The sequence below is a fragment of the Eptatretus burgeri genome, chromosome 15 (genome assembly GCF_056783735.1).
Source record: "Eptatretus burgeri isolate ZD-2024b chromosome 15, Ebu_testis_v1, whole genome shotgun sequence".
NCBI lineage: Eukaryota > Metazoa > Chordata > Myxini > Myxiniformes > Myxinidae > Eptatretus > Eptatretus burgeri.
In genome coordinates this window covers 38,660,420-38,681,364 of record NC_140975.1, presented here as the reverse complement: position 1 = coordinate 38,681,364, position 20,945 = coordinate 38,660,420, and the positions used below count along the sequence as shown (strand labels likewise).

The window sequence follows — 20,945 nt, the reverse complement described above, 5'->3', positions numbered from 1 at the left end:
AGCTGACTCTACTGCTCCATCTAGCGGTTGTGCTCGCTGCCGACGCCCGGCCCCACAACAATATATTCTCTTCAAATTTCAAGTCAATCGGATGAAAATTGAGGATTTCAGAAATACGACCTTAGTTGTTGACCTTGGGCATATGTTGACCTTAAAAATAATTTGCTGGTTGAATTCAGTGACCTGAAATATATATCCTCTTCAAATTTCAAGTCAATCAGATGAAAATTGAGGATGTTAGAAATCTCACCAAAGTTGTTGACCTTTGGCCTCTGTCGACTTTTTGACCTTTTGACCTCAAAAACAATAGGCTTCTTCCTTATGACAAACTCTCCTATGTGGTGAAGTTTCGTGAAGATCGGTTTAAAATTGTGACCTGAAGGTGACAAAAAGACAGACAGACAGAATAACAAAATCAACCAACCAATATACTTGAAAAATCTTCGATTTTGCAAGTAACAAACAGACAGAAAGGGGTGAAAATACAACCTCCTTCACCTTCGGTGGTGGAGATAATCTTCTTCTTCTTGCGTATGGCAGATTAGCTGCCGGGGTAGCTATCATTTCTTGGAAGCGTGACTGTGTCGCTGATGCAGTGCCCCTCTACCAGTACACACTGGTACTCATTTCACCGACCTCAGAAGGATGACAGGCTGAGTCAGTCACCTGGTGTATTAATTCAGCAGCCAACGGAGCTTGAACTCAGGACCCGAGGATCCCAAGCCGCCACCCAAACCACTAACCAACACCAGGCTCGGCGGAGGTAATAACTGTCTCGGGACTGCTATATGTTGTGTGCCATTGCCTCAGAGGGAGCGCCAGCTTCGCAGAACCGCAACAATATGTTTGAAGCTGTCATATTCACAATCGCCATGACCTCCCTATGCTGTATATGTTTTCCTTTCAGTGTAAACGACCAAAGCAACAGTTGAAAGGATGCCGATAAGCATCATGGACCTTGTGAAAATCGTCCGCAGTGATTGTGGCTGCAGTCTGTTGCCTTATGCACCTTCCAAATAACTATGTGGATTTTTCACAAGCAGGGCTTAAGCCCATGTCATTATAATGGTATTTATCTGAGGTCGTTATGACCTTTGACCCGATTGAAGGTCAAGGTCAACATCAAGTTCACTCCAAAGTTGCGAAATCGTCCATTTTCAAAATCTATCTCCTCCGCCATTTATAATCCGATCTTCGAAATTCCTTCGGATTCTGATAATATGGAACAATATCTAAATTTGGTCAGGTCGGTTTTTTGAAATTCGTCCTGGTTATCGAGTCACATGTCTTCAAAGTTGGAAAAATCGTCGATGTGATAGTCAAAAAAAATTCGCCTGATCTTGATGAAACTTGGTATGTAGGTAGGGGTCGATGAGTGATACACGACGGTACGACTTTTGACACGATTGAAGGTCAAGGTCAAAGCCACTCCAAAGTTGCGAAATCGTCCATTTTCAAAATCTATCTCCTCCGCCGTTTGTGATCAGATCTTCGAAATTTCTTCGGATTCTGATAATATGGAACAATATCTAAATTTTTACTCCCGGGCTTTCATCTGTACAGTGAACCAAAAGACAAGACGACATCGAAGCCATTCTAAGCCGATCAGAGATCCACATCTACAGAGCTTCAGAGATGACTGTGACCTCCAACCGGGGGTAATTTTTCTAATCTTCATCAACAATCTCTCAGACTCCATGAAAAATCCTCTTTTTTTCCTGATGACCCCACACTCCTGATGGCAGCAGTCACTTCCCTCTGTGAATCATGATGGAATAGGAACACTTGGAATATGTCTATCAATCCTGAGAAATGCCAAACACTCACTGCCTCTTTCCAAAAGGACCATCTGGCAAACTTTCCCATCTACTTTTTACACTTTCCTTGAAGTTCAGTCACTCAAACTTTTGGGTTTCACTGTCAGCCATGATATTTCTTGGGCAAACCACACTCCTAAATTAGCCTCCAAAGCCAGTCTCCGATTGGGCAAAGTCCTTCCTTGGCACACCTGAACTCTTATCCACCTGCAAGGCCTTCATCCACAGCTTGATGGAGTACTGCTCTCCCCCTTTTGGCTGGTGCCTCTGCCACACACTTTGCTGAGCTTGATGCTGTTGAAATGGAGGCCTTCAAAATCATTGGAATCTCCTGTGATGAAGCTGAGTCTCTGAGCCTTTCACTTTCACATCAGACAGGTCAGTGGTCTCTCGGTCTTTCACCCTCTGCTCTTTCTGTGCTTTGTTCTCCCCTCCTCCCCCTAGGTTTCTGCAGGACGTTCAAGGTCGAACTACAACCCCTCCTGGTGAAACTCCCAAAATCCAGAATCACTGCTTACCTCCACTCATTCGTTCCTCTTTTCTCCTGCCTGTGGAATAAACTTCCACATTCTCTTCAATGTCATTTGTTTCTCCAGGTTTTCAATACAGCCATTCACCACCACCTCAGATCTTTTCTACCCCATTAACTCTCCCAAGCCTGCCTCTTTCCAACTTTCCTGTTTTCCTTCAGTATTCATCTTGTCCACCCCCATGTCCTCCCCTTGTCTATTTTGTCCCTCAACTCTGCTGTTGTGTTCGTTTCCCCCTCTTCTTTTGCTGTTCTTTTGTTCTGTTGCATCCTGATCCATTCTCTGTTCTAGCTCATTAACAAGCCTCGACTCTGCACAGTTCTTACGAAAAACACATTTCCACTCATCTACTTACAGGTGAGTTCCTGTCATGTGTTTTCATGTTTGCTATTTATTGTTTTAACTGAGCAAGTTGTTTACCCTTCACAGTCCTTTTAATGTGTACTTTTAAAGCCTTCTTATCGTATTTCAGAATTGATTGATTATTATGAATATTATTTTTGCAACTGCTAATGCAATTGGCTGTCATTTTCATGTTCATCTTATCAAAGATTTATCAGCCAACTTTTAGCCTTGTGGCATTCCCAATTTCACAGGATTCCCAGTCTGCCATTGATACTCTGAACAACTATGAAATGAGACCGGGCCGCCCACTTGGTGTTTGTATCAGCATTGACAATTGCCGTCTTTTCATTGGAGGACTACCCCGGGTACATCAACCCTGAAAATCATTGAACAGTTTGTTTGATGTGTTATCATATGTTTCTCTCCTAACTATTGCAATGCTAATTTTGGCATCACTATGCAGGATAAAGGTCGAGAGGAAGTCCTGGAGGAGATGAAGTTGGTGACTGATGGCGTAAAAGATGTGGTGGTTTATCCAGGCATAGGGATGGCATCTGCAGATCGCAACCGTGGCTTTGCTTTTGTGCAATATGAATCCCACCGATCAGCAGCCATGGCACGCAGAAAATTGCTGCCTGGTATGTGAAAGTTCTATTGAAACTGCTGTCTCCATAATATGAGCTTTTACAAGTGTTGTCAACTTGTTTTTTTAGCCTAAGTACATGATTTTAAAAGCTTAGAAATGGTATTTATCTCTAATCTAACCCTAACAATCTCATTTCTCCTCAGCTGCTGAGGGGGTGTGTAGCATTGGGATTCTCATGTGTGCACTATTTGTGAACGTCTTTACAGCTGAGGAGGAACTCTGGGAAGGGTTTGAAGCAGAAAAAGGCTTACCTTGTGTTGCCTTTCATAGTTGCTTTATGCAACTTCTTCAGCTTGAAGACCATGGGAGGAGTACTTATTTGCTTAATCCTAGCCACCTGAGTTTAATTGATTAGGTGAGAGTTAATTGGTTATTCCTTCCATTCACAGGTGAGACATGGGTGGGTCTTCATTTTTAGGTCATCTCTATCATCTCAGTAAAGATGACCGAATAACCCCAGTCTCGAAGTCTGTCCGTCCGTCCGTACGTCCACAATCAAACCGAGTGGAGACAAATAACCAATAGTGGAATGGATAGAGGTCGATGAGACATGCACAACGATATAACTTTCAAGGTCGTCCAAGGTCGAGGTCAACGTCACGAGGCTGTCAAAGTTGCGAAAATCGTTGATTTCAAATCGTATCTCCTCCCTCATTTATCAAGAGAGATCAAATGTTATTAGTGATTCAGATACTATGGACTATTATCGAGAACAACACAAGCCATTTTTTTGAAATTCGCTCTCGTTCCGATTTTATAGCCCTTCAAACTTCGTTCTGATTCCCCGTATGGGCCGTTCATAAAGTACGTATATACAAAAATAAAAGTATTAAAAAATTAAGAACCGGGACTCTCCGAGACAAATATTACATTTGAAGCTTTTGTCAGATTTAACTAAAACAATGGAACAAGTTTATATGCACACTCACTTTCATTTATGATATTAACATTGTTTTGAATGTCAATTTATACTTTTATTTTCATAAATGACGTGCTGTGATATTAAAAGAAAAAGGTAAATTACACTGCTAGGGACTGCATTGTCATGGCTTACAAACATCGGTTCATAAGGAACTGCTGGCTTTGCAAGCGATTAGCGATGTATGAGGGGGGTGGGTGGGTGGTCACTCGCCTGCATACAGAGGGGGGTGGGTGGTTTTGAAACCCGGAAGTAGAGCGTACGTACTTTATGAACTGCCCCTATTCCAGTCTGGCACAGAGTTACTTTCGACCTCTGGCAGAGATGACCGGCATTCCCTCTCGGGGGTATTTTTTCATTCATATATAGTACCTATAGGAAGTCGACACCCCCTTTTAATATTTTCACCTTTTGTTGCCTTGTAGCCTGGAATTAAATTGCATTAAATCAGACTTTTTACACCTTTATTTACACATCGTAACCCACAACTTCTAAGTGAAAAACAAATTCTTCAAATTTCAGAAGATTAATTAAAAATACAACACTAGAAAATCTGAGTTGGATATTAGTGTCCACCACACTTATAGCTACTGTAAATTAGCTCAGGTGTAACCAATCACCTTCAAAATCACACACCAAGTTAACTGGCCACCACCTGTGTTGAATTGTGCTGATTCTGATTATTTCAGAATGAAATCAGCAATTCCTGTAGGTTTTCTCTGCTGGGTAGTGCATTTCACAGCAAATACTTAACCATGAGAACCAAGGAGCTTTCAAAAGACCTCCGGGATAAAGTTGTGGAAAGGCACAGATCAGGGGATAGGTATAAAAATATTTCAAAGGCCTTAAATATTCCTTGGAGCATAGTTAAGACAAGCATTAAGAAGTGGAAGACATATGGTTCCACCAAGACCCTGCCTAGATCAGGCTGTCCCTCCAAACTGGATGACCAAGCAAGGAGGAGATAGATCAGAGAGGCCACCAAGAGGCCAATGGCAACTCTGAAAGAGCTACATGCTTTTATGGCAAAGACTGGTTACTGTGTGCATATGTCAACAATATCCTAAGCACTCCACAAGTTTGGCCTGTACGGTAGGGTGGCAAGAAGGAAGCCATGACTCATAAATGCTCCCTTCATTATTGTGGACTCAAAGGACCTGCCCATGTTGCCATGAAAGTCTGTTGCTCTTGCGTGTGCTTTGAAAGCAAGGTGTCACCATTTATTTTTATAGTTACCTTTTTTGATGGAGGGATAAGTTCTGGTGTACCTTATTGAATCTTTTACACGATGACCGTTCTGCAGATTTATTAGCTATAATTGTTTCACTGCTGAAATATTGTTAGCTGCATGCCATTGTCAATCATGTTTACCCAAGATATTTTGGACTGTTTTCGGTGACACCCAACTTTTCTCCTTCCCCCAAAAGGATCCTTTCATCTCTGGGGGCACCAATTACAGGTCGACTGGGCCAACCCAGAGAGGGAGATTGACCAAGCAGGGTCTTCTGTGCGAACCTTAAATGTGAAGAACTTGTCATGTGCAACATCGGAGGGAGTGCTTCGCTCAGCATTTGAGAGAGCTCTTTGCATTGGGGCAGGAGATTATTGTGCACGTAGTGGGGCAATCGAGAAGATCAAAAAGATAAGCAATTGTGCAGTTGTGCACTTCAAACGACAAGAGGATGCTCTGCGGGCACAAAACTTACTCCATGGTGCACAGATAGATGGAGCACAGGTATGCCATTCTTTCTCTGGAACAAGACAACTATTATGATATGCATGGGTACTTGTCCATGAAATTCCTTCCTTATTGTTTGTGGAGGTATTGTTATGTTTTTGAACGGCTGTACATTTGACGTAATAGTTAACCATTTAATCTGCTTGTCTCAAGAGTACCTACACATTATTAAATACAGATATAGAGTGAAGTTTATTGCCATAAAACTACATCTCAAAATGACTATGTTAATACCATTAAATGATTGAAATAGATAAATAAGTAGCTGTGTGAATGGATTAACAGAATTTCACATGCATTGAAAATCTTTGTAAATGGCATTAAATTTGCTGGGACAGTGTAGTTGAGAGCTACAAAATACCTGGATGTCTTTTAGTAGCATTTGCAAGACATACGAGTTTCAATAACAATTAATTGACAAGCTATTTGAGGGATTGCTGCGCCCAGTAGAAGACCGTTGCGAAACAAAAGGAATACTTACAAAATATTTTATCATTGCACAGCTTAGCAAAACCTTTCTTCTCAGAAAAAAAACAGAAAGTCTCTACCCCCTTTCAAAATTTTACCTTTTGTCTTGTAGCCTGGAATTAAATAGCATTAAATCAGACTTTTTCCACCTTTATTTACACATCGTAACCCACAACTTCCAAGTGAAAAACAAATTCTTCAAATTTCAGAATATTAATAAAAAATACAAAACTAGAATAATTATCTTGGTTGGATAAGTCCACTTCGTGAAGCTGGTTGAGAGAATGCCAAGAGTTTGCAAAGCTGTCCAAGGCAAAGGGTGGTTACTTTGACGAATCGAAAATCTAAAATATACTTTGGTTTGTTTAACACTTTTTTGATTACCATATAATTCTGTGTGCTATTTCATAGTTTTGATGTCTCCACTATTATTCCACAATGTAAAAAATAGTGAAAATAAAGAAAAACCCTTGAATGAGTAAGTGTCCAAACTTTTGACCGGTACTGCACGCATGCGCGCGCACGCGCACACACACACACACACACACACACACACACACACACACACACACACACACACACACACACACACACACACACACACACACACACACACACACACACCTGATGTTGGCTTAATGGTTAGGGTGGTGGGCTTGGGATCGTAGGATCCTGAGTTCAAATCTCACTTGGCTGTTGAATTAATATCAGGTGGGGTTGACTGTCTGTCATCCTTCCGAGGTCGGCAAAATGAGTGCCAGCTTGCTGGTATTCTGTGTTAGAGTGGTGACCCGTCCAGTATTGTACCCAATTGCCAAGGATACTGCTTAGGCAGCACCAATGCTCTGTGCAGAGTGTGGTCTCAATGGATATATATATATATATTTTACACGAGCAGGGTATGCTTGCACATTGTGTAAGCATACAAACCGTGCTTCCCCATTGTTTCAGGTCGCTCCCCTGAATTTTCATTTTTTTTTTTAATTTTTTTTTTTTCTTCATTTATGGATGTCTGACGATTCTGTGATTTTTTTTTTCTTCCTAGCTTCGATTTTTTTTGTGCTGGCTTCGATGTCTATCAGCACGCAAAATTTCAGCTTTCAATTTAATTCCAGGCTAGAAGGCAACAAAAAGTGAAAAATTTTAAAAGCGGTGCACAGACTTTCTATGGGCACTGTATATGGATCTACCCTAGTTTGAGTGTACAACTGCCTCATGTATGCTGTTATGACTTCAAATATTGTTTTTTTTTTTTCACCCTTCTGGCTTGTATCATTGAATATCTATTTGTTTAATTTTTACGATTTGTAATTTGTTAGGGGGGACATGGGCGGAGAGAAGTCTGTAGAAGACAAAGACCACCGACTTGCCTGCAGTGAGAGACCCAAAGACACAGCTTTGTTGCGGGAGATATCAATGATCCTAAAAGCCTTGGTTTCCACAGTGTGGAGCCAAACTAAGTGTGAGGCAGGAGCACCAGCCTAGAGGGGGGGGCAGTACTCCATCAGTCTGTGGATGAAAGCTTTGCATGTGGTTAGAAGCTCAGGAAGGAAAATGGAATTTGAAGGAGGTGGGTTTGTGGTGGATTAATGGGGGTAGAAAATATCAATATTTTGGATGGGAGAAGACATGAGATGATAGGGAACAGCTGTTTTGAAGACCTGGAGGGAGGAGTGGGATTGAAGAGTGTGTGGGAGTTTGTTCTAGAGGTGGGGATAAAGGGGAATGAAAGAGTGAAGGTGAGCAGTGATTCTTGATTTTAGCAGTTTTACCGAAAGGGTGTTTTTGGCGGACATTGAGTGCTCTGGAAATATAGGGGGCAGACCACAGACATTGCAAGGGGTGGGCGGGAGAGGAAACGGTAGACGACAGAAAGATCCCCGACCTGCCTCTGGTGAGAGAGTGAGAGACCCAACGACTCAGCTTCATCGCGGGAGATACCAATGATCCTACAAGCTTTGGTTTCCACAGCGTGAAGTCGAGCTAGGTGTGAGGCTGGAGCACCACCCCGGAAGGGAGAGCACTACTCCATGAGACTGCAGATGAAAGGTTTGGTTAGAAACTCGGGTGTGCCAAGGAAGGACTTTGCATGATGCAGGATGCTCAGTTGGCAACTGGATTTGGAGATGTGGCTTTCCCAGAAAAGATCATGGCAGATGGCAGGGGTTTCCTTAGAAGCCTGTTACCGGCGACCCGCAGCCGTCTACTCAGAGAAAAAATGTCAAAGGGCGCCGCCTACTTCAGCGCCGATTTTTTTTGTCACCACGAAATGTCTACACCCCCTGTTTTGAAATCCGAGACGAAAACACATTCGTATTTCGATAATCTCCATCTTCCAGACACCTTGGTGTGCCCTAAACCATGGCCTTAAATTAATGAACCCTGTTTAAAAGCTGCTTCAACTAACTATACAGTATACCTGAATTTCAGTCAACCAGTCAGTCAGTCAGTATGTTGATGCAACTACATCCAGTATAGGCCTAACCACCTGTTTTGTGGAGTTTTCCACCCCAACAGCATGATAATATGAGAACTATTTCATGTCAGAAATCATGCTGGAATGCATCTCCAGCCATCTTGGATCCTCCAGCTTCCAGGGCCCGAGGCGCGTTGATGGTAACCTGATACTTTTTATGGTAGCCTCCTACTCCAAAAAATAAGGAAACCCCTGAGATGGTGAGGCCCAAAAGCTTGAATGAAACGACGTCTTCAAGGGGATTGGTGAGAAAGTAGGTTGAAACGAGCCATGAGTGGAGATTGCCTTGGATACCATTAGAAAGTTTGGTGAACAATGCAGGATTGCCAGACCATATCGAAAGCTCGCGATATGTCTAGTGAGATGGCTCTAATCTCATGTTTGCCATTTAGGACCTCCATACTTTGTTGGGAAAGCAGAAGATACATGTCCAGGGTTGAGTCACCTGGTCTAAATCCAAATTTATGGTCAGAAATCAAGCCATTGGAGAAGGATTTGATGTTGGAAGCGATGATGGATTCCATAACCTGATTGGGAGCAGGCTGAATGGTTTGGGGTTTTTTTGCACCTTTTTATGTCGAGCAATAATGTTTGCTGACTCAAAAGCAGATGGCAGATGACATTCAGCAAATGACAGGGTGAACAGAACAGCTTGAGCAAGAACAGCAGAGCAGGTTTTTTTAGGATACTTGGGCTGATGCAGTCTGGTCCAGTTGCAGAATCAGTCGAGGTTTGACAGCAAACTCCCCACCTTGTCAGGAGAAAAGGACACAGAGTCCAGGAATAGCTGGGTGTGACTGGGTAAAATGGATAAAGAAAGCGATCGGTTTGGGACATAAGATTTTGAAGCAAACAGTTTCGGCATTCAGTGTTTTTATGGGCAGTGTCAGCTGTGCAGCCATTTGAGGTAATAGTCTGTCGGTCAATGTAAAAAAAACAAATTTTCATATAGAATCTTGGCAGCTGTGTTTAATTCCATCTAAATACATCACTGATCAGAAAAAAATGTTTCCAGTTTTTCTGTGTGGTCCCAGGGTCATTTTGGTACAAAATAAACTTTGGTGTGAAAAATGCGATAATATTTGACCAAAAATTTAGTTTCTTTAGTAAGTATACTGTGTGACCCCTTAAAATGATCAGGATGATCCAATCCACTATGAGAGTATGTTTCCATATAGTCATGAGTCCCTGTGTGTGAATATTGTGCAGTTAAATGCTATTAATGTATAATTCTTCACTTCAAGTACCAGCACATGGAGTCTCAAAAAGATGAGCATTTGAAAGTGACATGAGTGTGACAAAGTGACAAAGTGACTTGTCATGAGTGACATCATACTCGAGCAGCTGCTTCTCGATGTTCAGAGACTCCAGCTTCACTAGGAATGCCTGGTGTGCCGTGTGGACGTCCTGGTTGGCCCTGCATGCATCAGTCAACTTCTCTGCTGCTGACCGTAGGGAGTCACACACTGCAGGATGGTCTTCCAGGAATGCACCCAGCCAGAGGTCGAACAGTGCTTGCAGTGTTACTTGGTGAGCTTGAAGAGCCCTGTTGTGATGGTTGCCATTGATAATCTGGGTCACCGTGACACTGCTGTACAGGTCTGCTTCCTATCATGCCTCATCAAGGCCGCTCCCCTCAATTGTCCTGCCCAAGCACCGCAGGGCACATAGCACAGTGTGAAATGCACCAGGGCATAGTACCCACTTGTTCTTGTACTGCGGGTCAAGGTATTCAAGCTTCAGTGCCCTCTTGTACTGGTCCATATCTATGGTTGCCACCAGTTTGCTGTCTAGTCCTGTCACGAGATCATTCACTCCTGACAACTGATCCAGTGCCGTGACCAAAGTGGTCCATTCATGGGCTGCAGCGTTGATGATGGGAAGCCCAAAGGCCTGGTCCACTATAGGAGCATCCGCGGGCAGTGGGATATGTGTGAGTGAATTATAGGCAGAACAAACAGGTACAGGCTGTTCTCCATCCATCCTGTCAGCTGTGGGTTCTTCTGGTTCACCTTCCTCTGTTGGCAGTGTTTCTGGGCCAGGCTCATGAACACTAGGCCTATTGAAGAAGCATGCCACCATCCACCCAATGTCATTGGTCTGTGATCTGTCGTAACTCTCATCATACACTCCCATCTTGTAGTTGGTGTAGTGTGGACTCGTTTTGGGCTTTGGGTCCCCCTCACTCGTACATGCAACCATGTCGATAACAGTTGGTGGCACATCTTGTAAGCCTGCAGATGTCAGACTCTCACTGAATTGCACTGGGTCCACCACTGTTTCGCCTTGGTCCGATCGCTGGTACACTCCAAGGGCTGTTCCATGGAAACTCCCTTTTCCATCTGGGGTGTCCACTTTCTCGTCGATGTTGTCCAGGGAAGCCCGGATCCTCTTGTTGCGCAGAAGGCCTGGTGGCACATACACACCGTACTCTGATATTCTGAGAGATGGCATTGGCGATGTTGTAACGTATTTTAGTGACACGGTCATAAGAGACCCCAACGCCAAACTTGCTCAACAGCGATACCGCCTTCTGACTTCGGAAGTTGTGGTACATGTATAGTGACGGTCCAACAGCATCTAGGGACTTTCAAACATACTGTGGAACGTTGACTATGATGACATGGGGGTGAGTGTCACTTGTCTGTCTGTCTTGCAGGCCTGTACTATTGATTGAGACAGGATGAGACACGAGTTGTGCAAGTGTTCAATGCGTGTCTCGGTTGTTGCCGCTTTTGCTCCTTGCAAGACCCATCTTGTGAAGATGATCAGTTCAGCTGGTACACCTGATTCACTGCACCCGACCAGTGACCCATTAAAGGACCATGGATCATCCTTTCTAGACCGTAGGACAGCTTGCCTAATTATATTGGAACACCGGAAGATTGTGTTCATCTCTCCTTTGATGTCTCTCTCCTCTATTGCCTGGTCTATAGCAGAGCGACCAGCTTCGTTGGAATGTAGGACTGCTGGTTTCCTCCCTCGTGCATCAGTGATTGTGAAATTTGTGATGTTCTGTTGGATTTTCTCCAAGAGGACCTGCCGAGTGATTTTCTCGTTGTGAATACCATGATCGTGCATCATATTGGTGTACAGTGCAGCCACCTCAGTCAATGTGATGATGTCTCCTTGATTCAAGCGCTCTTTTAATTCGGCAAAGAATTCAATCTCCGCCGAAATAGATGCCACAGTGTCTTTGTGGTTGTCTGGTCTGGACTGGTTATCCCTGTTACTGAGCCTTTGGGGCTGCTGCACGTAGCGCTGCCAGTGCATTGTGTGGCAACTTGTGTGGTACCTAATGTCCCTGGACAGGAAGTCTCCCTCTGCAAGGATGTTTGCCATATTCAATTTCCATTGGTCATTATGACCTGCATCTACAATCTTTTTGACTGATTTTCCAATGTCTGAAGTTCTGCATAAGTGAACCTGCTCTGGGTTTAAACCTGATCTGGCATGTTTCTTTTCGTGTTTGATATCTTGGCAGTAGAAACAAAGCTCTCAGTTGAACGGACTGACGTGGGATCGTGTGAGTGACCTTTTCATTGACTCAGCAGATTCACTGCTATGAGGCATAGTGGTACAACTTGACATGGGTCGTCCCCCTTCCTTCTTGTATGACAACACGCTTGAACTCTTCGCACACAGTGCTTTCTCGTACTGCTTTTTGTCTCCGTCAGTATGCCCTTTGTGTGTCACCTCACTGTAGCATGTCCTGTGCCATACAGCATGGTTTCATTCCAAGATTTCCACTGACAAACCATGCAGCCGTTGATTCAAATGAACGAAGTCAGGATTCCTATATTCAGCTCTTTGACTGGTATAGTCAAGAAATTTCTGATAGCTTTCACGTTTTGGATACGTCAGTGACTCCAGCTCTCTTCCTTTGTTTTTAGTGTTCACCCACTGTTCTCCTTGGCATTTGAGGCAGAGGTCAAAGTCAATTGATTGTTTATTTATAGGTGTTCTAATGCTGCAGAGGTGGCCATCTTCGTTTATTTTCTCTGTGAAGGTGCAGATGTTGGGCTTGACACAAGTCGGCAATCAGAACTTGTAACAGCAATGAAGTTGTAGCTGGGACGTATTCATCTGCAACTTACGAAACAAATGCAATAATTACGTGATACCAGTGGCGGACCTACGGGGGGGGCGGGGGCCCGACCCCCACCCCCCCCCCACAGACCAAAAAAATGCCAAATTTTCTCACATATATACACTCCAGCTTTGCTGGAAATTCTGCTGAGCCTCAAGCAGGCCGCAGAAACGAATTTCCAGGTGCCTATTTTTCAAAATTTTCTGGGGTAGGACCCCCAGACCTCCCTCACGGACTTCGCGCCTTTGGCACTCGTGAGTCGGGCCCGACGCCCCCCCCCCTTGAAATTTCCTAGATCCGCGCCTACAGCCCAGTATGTTACCTAAGATCATAAAATATCAGTTGTTAGTGGAATTAGTGTAGTATTTTGTATTATTAAATTTTTAAACAATCTAACCATATTTTGACTCTGAAGGAACAAAATACCTGAAGAAAAAATTGGCAATATTTGTTTTCGTATTTTACTAGATAATTTGGATGAATTGAAATGCATTTGCCAAAAGTCTGGCTCCCCAAAATTTGAAAAAAATTTTCACGGCAACAAATTTTTTTCATACTTTTGCTCAGAAATCACCCCGGGACCAAATAGAAAAACTAGCAACATGTTTTTTTTATGTCCTAAATACTATTTAGAGGAATTTAAATGCATTTGCCAAGATTATATACAAAAATATGACAATATTTAATTTTTTTTACATTGACCAATGGACTATAAGGGAGGGGATGGAGGGGGCACATAGATGCCACCAGGATTTGGAGGGAGACAGGTTTGAGAGTTCAGACTTGAGATTGGAAAGATATTATTTCCTGGCTCTCTTGATGGTTGGCACACACTTTTTCTGAGCTTTGTAGAAGGAACTGAGATTGTCTTCAGTTGGATTTGCCTTCCATGAGGTGAAGGCAAGTCGTTTAAGGGCAACAGCCATGTCACAAGTTTCAGTGTACCATAGGCGGAAGGAAAGGGATAACAACTGGACTAGATGGGATAAATCTGTGAGAGAGAGAGAGAAAGAGAGAGAGAGAGATTCTTTGAAAGAATTCCCTGGATGAGTTGATGTCAGAGAAAGTAGAAATGGGAGACCAGTTTGATGGCTGCTTAAAGTCCCTGCCAGTCAGCCTGAATGAAATGCCAGAATCGTCGACACTGAGGTGGTTCTCTGAGAATGGCCAGAGAGATGCCCACTTTAACAAGAATATGGTCAGATGAACAAATTCATGGTTCAGAAGAATAACAGCAGACATTTGCAGGGAAATTGGTCAAAACGAAATCCTGAAGAGATGGAATACCATTGACTGAGATCTGGGTCGGGAAGTTGACAGATTGTCAGTCCCAATGAGTCGTAGAAGTCCTTTACTGAAGTGTCATGGCAGGTGAGAGAGGTAACCACGCTCAGCCAGCTGGCATGATGACAATTGAAGACACCAACCACATATGAGGAAGAGAGAGTTGGGATGAGTGAATTGAAGTTGGTCCATATTTTCAGCGAGCGATATGTAAGTGGAGTCGTCACTGTTTAGTGGCTCTCACTGACTTTCTGGAAAATCCTCCATCTCTTTTCTGATGACTGTACTCTCTACCATGACATCTCTCACCCTTCTGACAGACACGCAGCAGCCTCTCCCTTCTCTTCAGACCTTGACAAATTCACAAGCTGGTCAAATACAATTTTGCTTATGTATCCACATTTGTGTTCTCCCTTACCTCTCATCGTTACCTGCATCCCTTGTTTGTCTGTCTCCATCTACTTTAGCTCTCCATCCAACTGTTGGTGTTTCCCCTTTCTCCTGCTGTTCCCTTTGTTATGTTGTGTCAACTCATTGCTCTTACACGAGGCGAGACCATGTAAAAAAAGACAAAAAACCCCAAAAAACAATGCTTCAACATTCATGGGGGCCAACATTCACGGCATTTTTCAGAAACGTATCCCCTGTGAATACCTGTGTCCAACAGTACTATGAATTAACCATTCTGACCTACCCCCACTCCCCATTCCACCCGTTTTACCCCCGAACCAGATCCATAACTACATACTGTACATAGTAAAACCCTCATCATGTGCCTATGCATGTCTGACTGTTCTCCTCCTCTCCTCCACCCCCACCCCCATGAGTGAAATTAAGGTGACAAACTGATATATTGAACTAATGTGTTGCATGCAGGGTGTAAATGGCCCCTAAATCAAATTTCATTATATATCAGGTCAGGTCAGGTATGGGAGCATGCGCCAGAGCAGCGCGTCGCTACGTCCACTTTCCACTGGTACTCCAGAGACTTCAGTCTGGCCATCCCCCAGGCAGATGCCAGGCCCATCCCCATCTCCTTGAGATGCCAATCAACCTGCTGCAACCACGAGGCACGTGGTCGGCCCATTGGCCTCCTCCACTCACGAGACTCCCTCGCTGAGAGAATCTGGTGAACAGGATCAGCGTCAGGAAAACGAGCCACATGTCCATACAGCCGCAGCTGACGCTCACGGACTATGCAGGTAACAAATCCCATTGGAGTCTCTCTCAGCAACCGCTCGTTGGACACAAAGTCCGACCAGCGATAGCCAAGGATTCTCCGAAGAGACCTGGTCCCAAAGGAATTAAGTCTCCGTCTCAAATCCTTGGTCAGAGTCCAAGTCTCCCCTCCATAGAGCAAGACTGGAAGCACCAAGGACCTGAAGACTCGGACATTCGTCCTCCCGCACAGGTACTGGCAGCGCCACACCCCATTATCCAGTGAATCTATGACTCCCCAGGCCTGACCCAGACGTCTATTGACTTCCGACTCATAGCCAACAGAGACATGAATATCACTGCCAAGGTAAGTGAATCTCTCCATGACCTCAACATCCTCACAATAGACTGGACAGCAGCATCCAAGATGTCAGTAAAAGCCTGGATCTTAGGAAACCCAGGAAACCCGTAATCCCAGTGGCTCCGACTCCTCATTCAGCACCTCGAGGGCCCCCCAAAAGGATATCTAAAGTCTCCGCAAAGATGACTGCATCATCTGTGAAATCAAGGTCAGAGATCTTGACATTCCCAAACGATGCACCGCAGCTTGATCTCTCCGACAACCTCCCGAGAATCCAGTCCATACAAGTGCTGAAAAGTGTGGGGAGCCAGCACACACACCTGACGAACTCCAGCAACAACTGGAAATAAGTCAGAGATGGTACCACCACATCTCACAGCACTCTCAGTACCAGAGTAGAGTTCAGACATCAGATCGATCAGTTTTGGTGGCACCCCACGAAGACCAAGAATCCTCCAGAGGGCATCCCAATTCACTGAATCAAACGCTTTACAGAGATCAACATAAGCTGCATGCAGCCCCTGCCGAAACTCTCGTCTGCGTTCGATGAGGACCCGAAGAGCAAGGATACGGTCAATCGTTGATGTCTTTGGTATAAAGCCTGACTGCTCTGGACGCTGGTGCTCAAGCAGATGGTAGCGAACCATATCAAGAATTATCCGAGCAAAGACCTTGCCCGGCACTGAAAGCAGCGTTACCCCTTGTTAGTTGTTGCAGTCTTGGCGATCACCCTTCCCTTTCCATAGAGGGACAACAAAGCCCCTCTTTTTCAGTCAGTTGGGATGATGCCTGTGTTCCAGGCAAGGCACAGAACTGCATGCAACGACACGAGTGCAGCATTTCCACCAGCCTTGAGAAGTTCGGCATGGATGCCACAGATCCCTGGAGCTTTATCCAATTTCAACCGGTTCACCGCAGCCTGTGTTTCCACAAGCGAAGGTAGACCACAGTTGATTGGAGGGTCAGCAACAAGTTATTGTCACACCCCTGATGTCCAACTCGACAGATGGGGGATCAGCCTGGTACGACTGTTCGAAGTAACCAGCCCAGCGGGCCTTCACTTCAGACTCCTCTGTTAAGAGCTTACCACCCTCTGCTCGAACTGCAGTCCATTGAGGGATGGGGCTTGGATGAAAGCAATGTGCGAATTCCCCTGTAAGCAGGACGAGAATCACTTGACCACAGGTGATACTCTACCCCCTCACAGATTCCTCGCACATAGGCCTTCTTTTCCACCCTGAGCGCACGTACAGTTTTACGCCTAAGCTCCCTGAACAGCTCAGCCATTCAGCCTGGCCCTGCGACTCTGGTCAATGGTATCCAGTGTCCCTTGAGAGACAAAATTCTTCTTTGCCCTTCGGTGAATTCCAAGACATCCACCGGAGACATCAAGGAAGGTGGTCTTGAAGGCACTCCACAACTCTTCAGGACCTCCCAAAGCACCCAGACCCCCCAAATCTCCACTCAGCTTGTTCGCAAACTCCTCAGCTACCCTCTCATCCTTGAGCTAGCCAACATCCAGCCTAGGCTGGGATGGTACCATTCTACTGGATTTAAGGTGCAACTTCAGAGTTGCTACACCAAGCTGGTGGTCAGTATTGAGGAACTGAGCACTCCGGTAGCCCCTGCAGTTCTGGATCAACCTCCAGCGACCATCAACGAGGACATGGTCAATGTCCTTTGCCACACCGCCAGTGTTGGAATACCAAGTCCAGCGATGAGCTTGTGGGCGCTGAAACCATGAACCGCAAGCCGATGGTCAGTATTGAAGAACTGAGCACTCCGGTAACCCCTGCAGTTCTGGATCATCTTCCAGCGACCATCACCGAGGACATAGTCAATCTTCTTTGCCACACCACCAGCATTGGGATACCAAGCCCAGCGATGAGCTTGTGGGTGCTGAAACCATGAACCAGCCACCCTAAGTCCATGACTTTTTGCAAAGTCAAGGAACTTAGTGCTCTTCAGGTTCACAGTTCCTGACCCATGGGGACCAACACACGTCTCATAACCATCTCTATCAATTCCAATTGATGCATTGAAATCCCCCAAGACTAGAAGTGTATATCATCTGGGGCACTGATCAACCACAGACTCGAGCGTGGCATAGAATGCATCCTTCACGGTGAGATCACTCGCCTCAGTCGGAGCATAAACACAGACCAGGGAAATGACACCAAAGGAGTGACGAATCCTTCATCTCATAATACGCTCGTTGACTGGTGTTACCTCAATTATCATTGGAGTCAGCTTATTGGACACAGCTACAGCAACTCCTTGGGAATGGTAACCATCAGAGCGACCAGACAAATATTACGTGTAACCACCCTCCATAATCTCGCCGCAATCTGGTCCCCGAACCTCAGGGAGTGCTGCAATACTGATGTCCAAACCCTTGGGCTCAGATGATAACAGAGACAGGTGTTCATCCTCTCTTAGGGATAGGACATTCCAGACACCCACCCGAAGGGACCGCCTCAGGTTAACCCAAGGAGACCGCCGTCTGGTGGATGACACCTCAGCACCACTCCGACACACTCTCCCGCAATCTGACTCGGGAATGTTACCCCGTGATTTCCCTCCTTTCATCAAAGTTTGGGGGCCCCGAAGGCTTTGCCCCAATCCCGTCATCCGGTGAGCTGCCCTGCGAAGGGAAGCTGCACAGGAGGTACTTCCACGGAGTGTATTTTCAGATTTCTTTGCGTTTTTGTGTTTTGCGGAATGAAGGGCTTTACCGTGGCCGGAGTGCAAATCCTACCACCAACCTCCTAATAAGAAGTAACCCAACTGCAGGAGGACGTCTGCAGACACAGTTGGGCACTAGATACGGATGGCCGTTGGCTCACAAGGAGCTCCTCCACCCTTTGACAGGTTTTGTTTTTAATCCTGCTGGGTGTCCATATCCAAACACCCTCCTCACCAAAAAACCTGGTGGGGGAGACGGTTTAGTCGCCGACAACCCGATCATGGAGCAGGTTAGTACAAGTTTTCATGATACCTGTAGCAAGTCACAAATCTAATTTGGCCTGACCTGACCCGTCATATCCTTGTGAAGAAACATAAGTAAAGTAAATTACTATATCCTTGTTAAGAAACAGAAAAACATTTCTCGTCCTGTAAAAGGAGGGGAAACATTAATTACAGATACTATTGCAAATGAGTGGTTTGGTGGTGGATTGAATAAAGCCTTGTTGCATTGCCTTTACTTGCTGTGGATTTGATTCCCAGAAGTGAACTCTGGATTGCTGTGGAAGTGACAATCAGTGTAATGGTTTGTGGAAATGGTTGAGTGGTCCATTCTTCATTCACAAAGCCCAATTTTTTCTGGATGCTATTAGATAATTCTGATTGAATATGGCCACTCTCGTGACATTAAGCTCATTTGATTTTGTTTCCTTATGGTGTGGAATACCAGGTGGAGGTGAGTTTGGCCAGACCCGGAATCTCCAAAAATGCAAGTGATGGTGGTGGAGTTATGAAAGATCGTGACATACACAAGGAACCTGATGAGCCTCAAACACGTTCCAGAATGGTGGACCAAGTTATGTCTCTTCTTTTGATGAACCAGTCACAAACAAGACGACACAGTCTAGGTGGTGTTCCTGGAGCTACACGGCAATTGGCTGTGGATTTGGGTGAAGCATCCTTGCGACTCCCACGTGCCAAAGAGACGAGACTGTTACCTCACGAAATCGATTTGGCAGTCACACGTACAGCGATCATGCGCTTGGAGCTGTGGTGTGCTCATCGTGATTTTCCTCCTCCCCTATACTCACTTTTTAATTCACAAGGTTCTACTGGACAGCAGCTATATGGTTACATGGTGAGGCTGGCATTTATTTTTTGCTGAACATTGCATTATGCTTGTTACTCGGTGATTTACAACTTGCTGTGGTGTTTGAGCTCCTTTTCAACACCGAATCGCTCACTGCTTTTGGTATTCGCAGATATACATTGATGGTGTCCCTGGAGGAACTTTCGCTCCAGAAGAGGTTGGCTCAGCGATTGATGGAGCCAAGGAACTTGCTGCGCAGAGTGTTTTAAACAAACTTTGTAATTTAAAGTAAAATACTCATTCAATGTTTCCCATTTGCAACAGAGAAATTGAGTTTTCCTTTGCCATTGAAAACAGACCCATGAAAGAGCAGGGTGACATAATAAGAGGGAAACATTACTGGCAGTGGGGCCACAGTTTGTCAAAAAAAGCAAGTGCATCAACAAATTGGAAAGGAGAGAAGGTGTGGGGTGTGTGTGTGGGTGGGTGGGGGGACAGTAACATGGTTTTATTTTGAGTCATTATTGATGATTAGTTATCAACAAGGCAGGTTCTCATTCAGCCTTTGTAGAAGTTAAATTTGTATTCTTACATCAATGCAGAAATAACACTCAAGCATTCTGAAGGCTTACCAAGTGAGAATGCGAGATAGTAGCAAAATAAATTAAACTTAATGCAATGAGAAAATTGTGCAATAAAACAATGGCACAAACATTTTGTCACAGGGGTTTGTGAGAACACCAGTGGTGCGTATGCACCGAAACTGTGTTTATATTGAAGTCGATAGATGCTGCAAATAATTTGTATTCTACGATATTAGGTTCAAACGTGTGGAATCCACTGATGGCCTTGGCTTTTGTTACAACTGTGTGTGTGCGTGCTCGCGAGGTACCTATTTTTTGAAAACTCCCACCTGCTTTCGGACAAATGCAGGGGGACCCCAAAAGCTGCACAGAAAATTTGAGGCTGGCCTCAAAACTATGGTTGTAGTCGTGTAAAATCGATGTCCTGTCGGCATCATCCCATCTCTGCCTTTGTTTCTTTTGAGTGTCAGAGCTTCCTATAGATAAGACAATTCCAAAAAAAAATTCTCGGCAATATGAACCCTTGAGGTGGACCTTTCGAGTGTTCAAAAGCAGACAAAGTGGAAACAACGAATCCAAACTAATGAACCAAGAAATCCCACATTCCTTTGCCACTTTCGGTCAAACGTCGGGCATGGACAGCTGGTTTGTGAATGGCACACAAAATTTACTGCAGTTGACCACACCAGAAGGTGGGTAATGTTTCCTCTATACGCGGTCAACGGCGAAATTACACATGCCAAATCCGCACATG

The 20,945-nt window shown here is 44.7% G+C and overlaps 1 protein-coding gene across 2 annotated transcripts in view; it reads left to right on the top strand.

Annotated features, from left to right (window-relative positions):
* Positions 1–20,319, top strand: part of LOC147011961 (putative RNA-binding protein 46) — a 45,275-nt gene extending 24,956 nt beyond the window's left edge. Inside the window, exons 4-9 of one of the 2 annotated variants that reach the window (XM_085857805.1) lie at positions 2,639–2,704; positions 2,944–3,057; positions 3,156–3,330; positions 5,685–5,992; positions 19,248–19,655; positions 19,780–20,319. In XM_085857805.1, the coding sequence (XP_085713931.1) occupies positions 2,639–2,704; positions 2,944–3,057; positions 3,156–3,330; positions 5,685–5,992; positions 19,248–19,655; positions 19,780–19,899 (1,191 nt within the window). In that variant the 3' untranslated portion in view covers positions 19,900–20,319. The remainder of the gene's footprint in view (positions 1–2,638; positions 2,705–2,943; positions 3,058–3,155; positions 3,331–5,684; positions 5,993–19,247; positions 19,656–19,779) is intronic. The other variant, XM_085857806.1, reaches the window with a different exon arrangement.
* Positions 20,320–20,945: the final 626 nt, after the last annotated feature.